Here is a 12,424-nt window from a genome sequence, read left to right on the forward strand (position 1 = left end):
AATTCTAAACTGATAACACTCGTGTGTGTATTTATAAAAAATATATTTATTGTTTTTTAATTTATTTTTTTTTTATACCGCCTAATCGGTTCCAAGTCAATCGATCGATCGACAACGCCCGGAACTTCTTTAGGACGAAAAGGGCTCTCAGCTACCGACAATAATTTCGCCCTTATCGACAATCGCCCTAAAATTCATTGAAAAAAAAATAAAGCTGAACCCGCTAAAATTTAAAACATCGATTTATTATTTTTCTATGTATAAACAAACAAACAAATTACATAAATAATTGTGTATTGATTAAAATTTGAAAAGCCAAAGATTAGTAATTTATGCAATAATAAAAAATAATTTTATAAATTACTAAAAACGAGTATACAGATAAATATGTACTGGAGGTTATTAAAAGTGTTGTTGATCCCTTCTCCTGATGACTACTCGGTTGCATATTTCATCGTCTGCGAATGCAAAACATCTCATTCACTGGTAAAAGTACGTTCTCTGATCACAAGCCAGAAAAAAAATAAAAAATAAAATTATAGTTAGCATGCGCAGACAATCTATTTATTATTATATTTTACCTCTTTTAATTTTTTTTTAACATTGAATTACATTACTCGACATTATTGGCCTCATTTAAAAAAAATCAAAACAAGTCTTTCCTTTTTTTTTTTTTTTCAAAATACACTTTATCAAAAGAAAAAAAATGATAATCTTTTCAAAAAAAAAAAAAAACATTGATAATAAAAATAAATAAAAAAACAACCAGTAAATTCTTACACAATATTTATTTATTATTTTAATGTTTGTGTATAATTTTAAAACCGGGATGTTATCGTTGTTGATGATGATGATGATGATGAAGATGAAAAGTAGAAGAAGATAGAAAAATGTCGAGTCACGAGGGCAACAATATCCACACACATACACAAGTAGAAGTTTAAGAATTGCAAATAAAATATTTCAAAGAAACACAAGAGGGGAATATAGATAGCTAGATAAATAGATAAGAGAGAGAAAAAGAGAGAGGATTGAATGAGGAGAAGGACATAATACAGGGGATTCTAAAATTAGAATGCTCGTTGGAATGCTGTGTACGGTAGTTTGCGCCACTTGATGCAATTCACAACACAAAATATACTTACGTAAATATATATATATAAAAATATGTATATATTTAATTGTAATGCACATTTTCACTTGCATCGCAATAATTTTAATTCAACAAATAAAAATTAAATGTCAAATTATTGTGCTAAATTTTATGAAAAAAAAAATACAAAAAACCCAAAGTGTCTCTCCTTTAGATCATTCATTGACGTCAATGGTATTTAAACATTTACTTTTTGTTTTTTACAATACACAAAAATATATATTTATATTTATAAATAAATAATTAAATTATTTTACTATTAGCTAGTAATTTTTTTATTTAAATTTTATTATTTACAGTTTATTGACATTGTTTATTTGATATTTTTACTATTATTTTTACTACAACAAGGCATATTTGTATTTTTTATATTTTTCAATGAATGTTTATATATAGATGTGTTGATTATTTATTTATTTTTATTATTTCCCTTGTAATGAAACACGCACAAGTGAGTAAACAACATAGTTTTGTTCCCCACGATGTTTGAGGTCGATGTCCTGACACGCATGGTTTACGTCGTGGTGGGCATCGACTGGAGACTACTCACAATTTTACAATATTACGAGGTGAAAAATAATCATAAATAAATAATTATAATAATAAATTAAATTATTATTATATTTATTGTTATTATTATTGTTGTTGATAATTTAAAAAAGTCAAGTCAAATTCCAATCGAAATTTTATTCTTCTTGGAATTTTTATTTATTTATTTATTTAATTGTTATTATGTATTTTTTTTCCTTAATAAATAATATACATCATGTTGGTATCATGTGGCTTGATCAATCAACATCATGAATATATATTTTTGATTTTATTTGAAAGTGAAAAAATAAATAATAAAAAAGATTTTAAAATAAAAAAAAAAAAAATTTCGATATGAAAATAAAATGTATAAAATTTAGCTGAGAGATATATAGAAAGATATTAAAAATTGGTTACTTCAATGCCAAACAGCTGTTGCTAGGTGAATAACGTGTTGAAAAAAATATAAATGTATTTAAAAAATTGTGGATCCATGATAGTTGATTTTTATTTTATTTTTTTTTGATATTTAGATTTTTTTTTTTTTTTAAAGAGAGTTGCTGTGGTATTTATAAATATATACATGTTGTTGTTATTTATTTATATTTTTTTTATATTTGAATGAAGCTAAGTCTGCAATTATGTTAAGAAAGAGAGAGAGTAAAATTCTTTGGTATGTTAAGTGTCCTCGAGTTACCGGAAGCAGGTCGCGATCACGATGTCTATTCGTGGTGCTTTCGTTAAAGTTGCCTTATGATAACCTTCGCGATTATCATTAATAAATAATACATATAATATCAAAAAAAAAAAAAAGAATATTATTATTTTATTTCTTTTATATATGAAAAGAGAAAAAAAAAAAAATTATTATCACCAGAGTAATTCATGCGGAATTACAAGCAAATATTTAAAGTCCTCGATCGACTTTCGAAATGTGTTTTTTTCTTTATTTCTTTCTTTGTCTGTCTGTCTGATTTTTTTTATAAATTTATTTATAAATTTGTTTTTTATTATTTGTTACAGCGAGTAGTTACTCCAAGACTCATTGCATCGTCACAACCAAAAACAACAACGGTTGAAATACCGGTAACAAGAATGACACCACCAACAACAAATGATGACGTTGTTGTACAAACACAAAATAATATTGTTAAATGTACAACAACAACAACAACTTCACCACCATCATCAACAACAACTACATCAACAACAACATCATCATCAACTCCAACAACAAAAACAGATGAAACAATAATTGTTAAACGTTCACCCAAAGATTTTATATTTGGAAAAGTCATTGGAGAGGGTAGTTTTTCAACTGTAAGTATTTAATAAATAAAAAAATGAAAAACAATAAATAAAAATTATGTATTTATTAATAAAAAATATTAATAAATTGTTTTTATTTGTTTGATCAACAGGTTTATTTGGCAAAAGACATTCATAGTAATCAAGAATTAGCAATAAAAGTATGTGAAAAACGTCTTATTTTAAAAGAACGTAAATCAGAATATATAAAACGTGAAAAAGAAGTATTAAATATGTTACATAACACTGAACATTCATTTGTACATTTATATTGTACATTTCAAGATTATGAACGTCTTTATTTTGTTTTAACATATGCTAAAAATGGTGAATTATTACCATACATTAATAAAGTTGGTTCATTTGATATTGAATGTACAAAATTTTATTCAGCTGAAATATTACGTGGTTTAGAATATCTTCATGGTCTTGGTGTAATACATCGTGATTTAAAACCAGAAAATATATTACTTGATGATAAAATGCATATATTAATAACTGATTTCGGTTCAGCTAAAATATTAAAAGACACTGATAATGATGATGATGATGATGATAATAATAATAATAATAATCAAACTGATGATAATGATAATAATAAAAAAAATGATCCATATAAAAGAGCAAGACGTTATTCATTTGTTGGTACAGCCCAATATGTATCACCAGAAATTTTAACAAATAAAAAAGTAACACGTGCTGCTGATTTATGGGCACTTGGTTGTATTATTTATCAAATGGTATCTGGTTTACCACCATTTAGATCACGTAGTGAATATTTAATATTTCAAAAAATTCTTAAATTAGATTATGAAATACCAGATGGTTTTTGTGACATTGCAAAATCATTGGTATCAAAATTAATTGTCATAACACCGAGTGAACGTCTTGGTGCAACTGATGAACATGGTTCTGGCTATCAAAGTATACGTAAACATGAATTTTTTAATGACGTTAATTTTGAAACATTACATAAACAAACACCACCACCAATATATCCATATTTACCTGGTACATCTGAGAATGAAGAGTTAAGATCACATTATCGTGTACCAAGTAATCTTGAGCCTGGTCTTGATGATAAACAACTTACAAGATTATTAGGTCTTGGTATTGGTGATGATGAACAACAACAACAACAACAACAAATTATTGTTGAAATACCAAAACCAATTAAAATCATTGAAAAACCAAGAAAAATAAGTACAAGTATCAAAGACATGTCTCATGAAGATATACAAAAAAAATTAGATGAACAAAAAATAAAAAATCCATGGCATTCATTTGTTGATAATAATTTAATATTAAAACAAGGCATCATTGACAAAAGAAAAGGCTATTTTAAAAGAAGAAGAATGTTATTATTAACAACTGGACCACATTTGTATTATGTTGATCCAGTTAATATGGTATTAAAAGGTGAAATACCATGGAGTCCAGCATTGAGAGTTGAATCAAAAAATTTTAAAATATTTTTTGTTCATACACCAAATCGTACATATTATCTTGAAGATCCAGAAGGTTTTGCACTTGAATGGGTGCGTGTTATTGAAGAAGTCAGAGTTGATTGTTATGGCCTTCAAGAAAAAACGACTGGTTAAAAAATTTTAATTATTCAAAATAAATAAATATACAGCGCCAAGACCCAAAAAAAAAAAAACGACAACAACAACAACATCAACATTAATCATGTTTTTTTTTTTTAAATCTGCTATCAAGGTAAAAGTTTTTTTTTAAAAAAAAAAAAACCAATTTGTAAACTCCTCCTATTTTATTGTTCGACTTGTATAAATTTATTAGTCCAATTTACGAATAATAAAATAAACAAAGAGTCGAGATATAAAAATAATTTAAAAAAACAACAAATTAGGTAATAATTAAATTAGCATAAATTCATTAATTGGGTCTTGGTAAATTCTAGTTAATAAAAAATAATAAAAATGTATATAAAAATCATTAGCTAAAATTTAGTCAAATTAACATTTTTTTTTTGTTTTTTTTTTTTATTCCAAAAAGGTAAAAAAAATATATAAATCAAGCTTTGATTTATAAATTTAATTATAGTTAATTATTCTTTAATTATTTATTATACTCGTGTTATTATTTAACATTCGTAATGGTCAATGCAATTAGTATTATTTCCACTTGCAAAAAAAAAAATTATTGCAAATTTGTGGATACCTTAATTATACTGCCTCAACTAAAAAAAATAATAGTATAAAATTGATGATAAAAAAAAGTAAATGACAAAAACAATTGCGATATTATTTTTCATTTAAAAAGAAAATAAAAAAAAAAAATAATGACAAAAATCGAGCTGATGCCAGTGTGTATTCATAATTAAAAAAAAAAAAAAAAAAGTTTTATATCCACTAGTTTATTGTGGTAAAGTGTATTTAATAGTCATGAATGTTAGTTAAATAATTGTTGTGTGATGCGTTTTGTGTTATTGGCTCGATTGATGAATTAATATATTTAAAAATAAAAAAACGTTATGTCTTGATGCTTTATAAAATTAAAAAAAGACTTAAACAGGGTATACATAAGTTGATAAAATAAAAAAAATTCCAGAATGTTTTAAATTTGATAATAAATTATAAATAATTGCTCGAAATAATCGTGGGACTATTATTTGGTCTTAGGATTGTCCTCGGTGCTCAGTGATTCATTTAAAATGACCGCTTTTGATGGATCACGAAAAGTGCGGGCGGGCAAACTGACTCAATTATCAATTAATTAACAATCTGGAATTATAATTTTTTTTTTTTTTTAACTATATATTTATACATATTTAATAATATTATTTATTTATTTATTTATATAGTTTTAATAATAGAATAAATGTCCAAGGCATAACGTTTTTTTTTTTTTCTCTTTACAAGACTTTGCTTGTTCTACGTGTCGTAGGACATTTGCCAACTTTTGAAATAATAGTCAATTTGTTTTTTTTTTTTTTTCGTTAAAATATTAATCGCAAATTGTTTTGTCTTTATTATTTTTTTTTTCTTTTGTCTAGCCAAGTTGAACGAATTAATATACTGTAAAATGTTGGCCAAATTATAGAAAAATAATTCAAATTTGTTTGTGTGTAATTTTTAATGTCGATTGATGATTATGGTGTATTTGATTTAAAAAATAATGTTTTGTTTATGAAAAAATGCTTTTCAATTGTGATTGCAGTATTATTAATTTACGTAAAATGTCAAACTATTATTTGTGAATTTATTTGTATTAACGTTTATTTATTTATTATTTTTATTGTTAAAATATATATATGTTTTTTTTTTTCTTTGTTGATACATCACAAAATATTCATATGATAATTATAATTAAAGAAAACAATTGAAAAGACAGGGAAAGAAATTTAATTACACACAAACATTGAAGATAATTAATCATACATTAATTATGTATAAAGAGATTCTTGTAAATAGTATGTTAATTAAACCAATATTAATGTTAAATTTATTTATAGTAAAAAAAATACTGAAATACCATAAAATTGTTGTTTGATTTATTTATTTAATTATTTATTTTTTCAACAATTAATTAATTATTTTTTGTTCTTTCTACATAAAATACCTCTTTGCTCATTCTATGATCCTGTGAAAAAATTAATCTGTCCGCTATTTTTATTCTAATTGTTTTTTAAAAAATAAAATTTATTTTCAAAATATCAGGAGAGTAGGTAACAGAGGTAAACTAGAAATTGAATAAAATACCTCTTTGCTCTCTATGATCCTGTGAAAAAATTAATCTGCCCGCTATTTTATTTCTATATGGCGCTTAAAATTAAGGCGTCTTTAAGGGGTTCTCGAATCTCCTGATCCAGGATGATTCGTCTCCAAGGCCCTCAACTTAAATAAAATAATTAAAAATGATATAAAAATTCTAATAAAATTAATTAAAATTATTAATTAAGTATTTAAATACCCCAAAGAAGGTTTCACAAATATAAAAACAAATCCTCTCAAATAAGTTACATCGTATTTAAATATAGAACAAATTCAGGGGTTTTTAGCTAAATATTTTTTTAACTTTTAATAGAGCTGAGGTTGAGTCGTTATTTTTTTTTTTAAATTAGTTCTTGCATCTTGCAGTAGTTCAGTAAAAAAAATTTAATTTTGAAACATCAAAAGGAAGTAGAGGGTGGATTTCAACTGTTTTTATTTTTTTTAACTATGATAGAGTTGATTTTGGTCGTTTTTTCTATTAATTAGTCTAGATTTGCCAGTTTAATAATTTAAACAATATGGTCTAAATTTTACTTTTAACAAAATAGTTATGTTGGGTCATTATTTTTTACAATAAATCTAGATTTGTTGTTTAAAATGCTTTAGGTAATTGTTTTATATTTCAAAACTATGACAGAAAGTTGAGGTTATTATTTTTTATTAAATTTTATAAAATCAAATTAAGTTTTAAAAAATATAATTTTGAAATGGTCAAAAGGGTTAGGAGTGATTTAATTTTTTTGATTGCGATATTTTTAATTTGAATTTATTTTTGTCTCTCGTCTTGCCGCAGAGGGCGTCAATTTCTGATATTAAAAAAAAATAGAAAACAATTAAAATACACCAACTACCCCCTTCAACCATTTCTTTTCAAAATTCCATTTTTTTTTCCTAAACTAGCTTAGATCCTATGACAATTTAATTTAAAAAAATGACCCAAATCCTCAACTCTATCATATTCAAAAATAAAAATAGTTAAAATCCACCCCTACCCCTTTGGACTTTTTCAAAATTATCATTTTTTTCCTAAACCATTTAGATCCTAGACAATTTAATAGAAAACTAACCAACCTCAACTCTATAATAGTTAAAAATAATTTCAGAATCCACAAAAATTTCTTTTTGAATTTCAAAAAATTCCCATTTTTTTCCTGAACTAGCTTTATATCCTTGATAATTTAATAAAAAAAAAAAATAATGACCCAACCTCAAATCTAAATAATATTAAAAAATTAAAATAGTTAAAATCCAATCCCTACCCCCTTTTGACCATTTGAAAATTCCCATTTTTCCTAAAACTACCTTAGATCCTAGAAAATGATTAAAAAAATTACGAGGATATTTTTATTTTATTAATAATTTATTATAAAAGTTAAGGGCTGGGCCCAAGAAAACCCCTATGTTCCCTGTACTTTAAATTTCTGGACGCTAGCTTAGACGCCAATTTCAGCGCCATTATTTCTATTTGATTTCGTAGAAATAAAATTTATTTTTAAAATATCAGGAGAGTAGGTAACAGAGGAGGTAAACTAGAAATTAAATAAAATACCTCTTTGCTCATTCCAGATCCTGTCAGATAAATAATAGTAGATAAATTGATTTTTTTCAAAAAACTGCTGTTTACTGCAATTAATATGTAAGTTTTTTTTTTTCGTTTTAATTTATTTTTTTTTTCTTCTAAGTTTTTTATATTTCGCTAAAAAATACTAAGCAAATTGTTAATTGCTTTTTCACAATCAAGTTCCATTTGATACATCATACATGCCAATAAGTAGTCCATTTATTCGTAAAATTAATTTATTTTTAAAAGACACTCAGTTGATTTTCGAGTATAATTTTTGTGGTTTTTAAAATTTATTTTCGTCTTATTTTATATTACAGTATTTCACAAATAAAAACAATAATATTATTTTCTATTGTCATGGCAAAACGTGCTGACGATTGTTGGTAAATTAATAATATTGTGTAAATTCATTTCTTTTTTTTTTTTTGGCACAAAATGGTTATATTTTTAATTTTTTTTCTACAATCAAATTACACAAGTGTTAATTAAATAATTAAAAAATATGATCATCAATAATTGTTGCTGAAATATATTTAATAAACAAAAAAAAAAAAATTAATTTTTAATAAAAAAATATAATTTTGTTTAAATGCTTTAAAAAACATGAATATATTTGATAATTTAATTTATTCGTTTTAATATTTTTCATGAAAATTTATTTAAATGCATCAACTTTTTTTGAGTTTAGATATCATTTTAATTGTTGTCACATAAATTTATTATTAGAAACGAGATTGGGGCAGAGGGACGAGTCTGGAATGTTGATACTTTGTCCCGTTTCTCTCGCGATTACAAAAAAATAAATTAATCAAATTTAATATAATTAAATTTCAAAAGAAAAAACATTTCAACAACAACAAATTCAATGATCAATTATTATTTATCAAACTTGGATTGTTTATTTTTCTATAATTTTCTATTTCGATTCATTAAAACAAATAATAATTTCAGCACAATTTTCTATATAAATTTATTATTTTAAATAAGCTCAAGCACATAATCATATATTTTTTACAACAATATTTTTTTTATCATCAAATTATCATTAATTATCAAGTGCACACACACATTAGGCACGATGAATTTGGCAATTTTTAAAGAGAACAAAAAAAAAAAGAATAAAAACAATAATAATAAATAAATAAATAATTCTGAAACAAAAAAAATAAGCTGAGATGAAATTTGTCTGGTTGATTCGCATTTATGGAAACTTGGAATGTCACAAAAAAAAAAAAAAAAACTTGATAAAATTGATGATATTATTAATTAAACACTCAGGGAACAAATAATAAATGTAAATTATTATTAAAAATTAATGAAAATAATATTCATGCCTGTGCGCGTAAATTATTTATTTAATTTTTTTATGTATCTCAAAGCTATTTAATTATTTTTCATCATTTATTTATTTATTTATTATTTTTATTTTTTTTATATTATTTTTATTTTATATCATCTAAAATCACATGCTCTGGCTTACATATTTAGCCGCTTTCAAAAATCACCAATTATATATTTTATTTTATTTGAAAGAAAAAAAGTAAATTTCACTGTTTTTTTTATTTATTTTTTCAAATAAATTGATTGATTAATTAATAATCAATAAAAATAAATAAATAAAATAAATTTTCAATAGAAAATAATTATTTTTAATTATTTATATGTAAATTTTTTAATAATTCAAGTAAATTTTCGAAATTTCGTTTATTTATTTTTCATTTTATTCAATTTTTCTTTGCTTATATTTTTGAATATCCAATAATTATTAATATTATATTCAAGCAATACACGTGTATAATAAATATAGAGCAAACCAAAAATTTCATCGTAAAATAATTAATAAACTTGACTGATTTTAAAAGAAAAAAAATTTCGTTTATTTTGTCACTCATTCGTATTTTTTTCTCTATTTAATTTATCATTTTTCAATGATAAAAACAAAAAACACTGCACTCATTTTGATTAACATTCTTGGTCCGATAGAAATTGATTTTTAATTTGTTTTTTTTTGTCGTACAATGATTTATTTATTTTATACATATTTAATATTTAAATCTTATTGGTAAATTAGGTCCTGCTCAAAGAGTTCAATTATTCATGATAATTAAATTTAAGTACATTGGTTTTCAGTTGAACTATTAAAAAAGAAAAGAAAATAAATATATTTATAATTAATATAATATGTTGTATCTAATAAATAAATAAATTTATTTTTCCCTGTTTAATTATAATTTTTTTTTATAATTAAAAACATCATTTTTTGTTTTAATTATTAAATAAACAATTGTAAATGATTTTTTAGCTAAGTTGTAAAATCAACTTTATCCCAAGTTAGTGTTAAATCAGATGACATTTTAAAATCTGAATCTTCAATGTTAAATAAATCAAATGGATCTTGACTATTTGATAATAGAGGATCATAAAGATCATGTACTGTTGATTGTATTGATGGTGGTGGTGAAGAATGTGATGTTGATGATGTCAATACTTGTGGTGATTGTGGCATTAATGAATCCAACCAATCTGGATCATCCATATCCATTGGCATATCACTTATGTCCATTAACTCATGATTATTCGATTCCAATTTAACATTTAAATCACAATCCAATTGTCCAAAATCCATTGTATCAAGTGTTTCTAAATCAAGACCTAATTCTTTTAAATCTAAATTTGTATTATCAGAACTTGTTACTTCTTGTGGTGGTTGTGGATCTGGACTACATTGATTTATTCTTTGTGGGCTTAATAACATTGATGCATCAATTTCATCATTTGAATTTAATAAATCAGATGTAAATGATGGTATATCATTGTCTTCATGATTATGATGATTAATATGATTAAGATGATGATTATTATTGTGATGATTATGATGATTATGATTATGATGATGATTATTATTATGATGTCTTTGATGTTGTTCATTATCTTGTAATGCTGATGGTAATTGTACAGTAAATGTTGCAAGTGGTAATGGTGGTGGAGGTGGTGGTGGTGGTGGTACTGATGAACTTGGTGATGTTGGACAACCACTTTGACTAATATCCATTGCAATTGTATTTATTGGACTAATTGGATTTGATGTATATAATAATGATTGTGTTGGACTATCAGCTGGTGATGTAAATACTAAATTTTGTTGTAATTGACGATTTGGTGTTGTTGGTGTTGATGGATCTTGTGCAGCACTTGGTGGTAATTCACCATTTTTAATAAGTATTTCTAATACATCATCAACAACTTGTGATTTAATATTTTGTTTTTGTATTGTTGATGGTTCAATTTTAACTTTTAATAATTTTGTTGCTTCATTATATTCTGGTGGTGGTGGTGATGCTGAAGTTGATGAAGATGAAGATGACAATGACGATGAGGATGATGATGAAGGTGATAATGGTGGTGGTGATTGTGATTTATCAATTATTATATTTGATGATGTTGTTGTTATTGATGGTGTTGTTGTTGTTATTATTGCTGTCGTTGTTGTTGTTGCTGCTGCTGTTGCTGGTGTTGTTGTTGATGTTGTTGTTGATGTTTGTTGTTGAGCATGTGCTTGAGCGACCAGCGCACCAAGCAATGATCCATTTATTTTTGCTGGTTTTGCTATATTAACTAATATTGCTGGTAATTGTACTGTATTATTATTATTATTATTACTATTATTATTATTCATATTTTTAACTTGATTCTTTTTATTATTAATTGCTGTTAATGTTGCTGAATCAAGTACATTATTATTATTGTTATTGTTGTTACTATTATTTTGTTGTTGTTGTTGTTGTTGTTGTAAAAATGCAGCAAAATTTGTTTTTGCTTGTAATTGTTGAAATGCAGCATGTTGATTTTGTTGTTGTTGTTGATTTTGTTGATTATGTAATTGTTGTTGTTGTTGTAAATGTTGTAGTTGTTGTAATTGTTGTAAATGTAATGCAATTTGTTGTTGTTGCATTTTATTTTGTATATGATGTTGTAATACAAGTTTTTCAGCACGTACTGTTGCTGGTTGAGTTTGACGTATTTGTTGTAATTGTAATTTTGATCTTTGTAATTCTCTTTGTAATTCTTCAATACGTTTACGTTGTTCTCTAATAATATCATCACCTGAAATGGCAAAAAAAAAAAAAAACACAT

General features: G+C 24.3%; 2 protein-coding genes across 8 annotated transcripts in view; one reads left to right on the plus strand and one right to left on the minus strand.

Annotated features, from left to right (window-relative positions):
- LOC122850106 (3-phosphoinositide-dependent protein kinase 1) overlaps positions 1-6,112 on the plus strand; it is a 43,802-nt gene extending 37,690 nt beyond the window's left edge. For all 3 annotated transcript variants that reach the window (XM_044149126.1, XM_044149127.1, XM_044149128.1), the window contains 2 exons: positions 2,708-3,004; positions 3,106-6,112. In XM_044149126.1, coding sequence (XP_044005061.1) covers positions 2,708-3,004; positions 3,106-4,593 — 1,785 coding nt within the window. In that variant the 3' untranslated portion in view covers positions 4,594-6,112. The remainder of the gene's footprint in view (positions 1-2,707; positions 3,005-3,105) is intronic.
- A 3,154-nt stretch (positions 6,113-9,266) lies between these two features.
- Positions 9,267-12,424, minus strand: part of LOC122850080 (myocardin-related transcription factor A-like) — a 110,922-nt gene continuing 107,764 nt past the window's right edge. For all 5 annotated transcript variants that reach the window (XM_044149084.1, XM_044149085.1, XM_044149088.1 and 2 more), the window contains one exon: positions 9,267-12,394. In XM_044149084.1, coding sequence (XP_044005019.1) covers positions 10,593-12,394 — 1,802 coding nt within the window. In that variant the 3' untranslated portion in view covers positions 9,267-10,592. The remainder of the gene's footprint in view (positions 12,395-12,424) is intronic.

This window comes from Aphidius gifuensis, linkage group LG2 (assembly GCF_014905175.1).
Source record: "Aphidius gifuensis isolate YNYX2018 linkage group LG2, ASM1490517v1, whole genome shotgun sequence".
Lineage (NCBI taxonomy): Eukaryota > Metazoa > Arthropoda > Insecta > Hymenoptera > Braconidae > Aphidius > Aphidius gifuensis.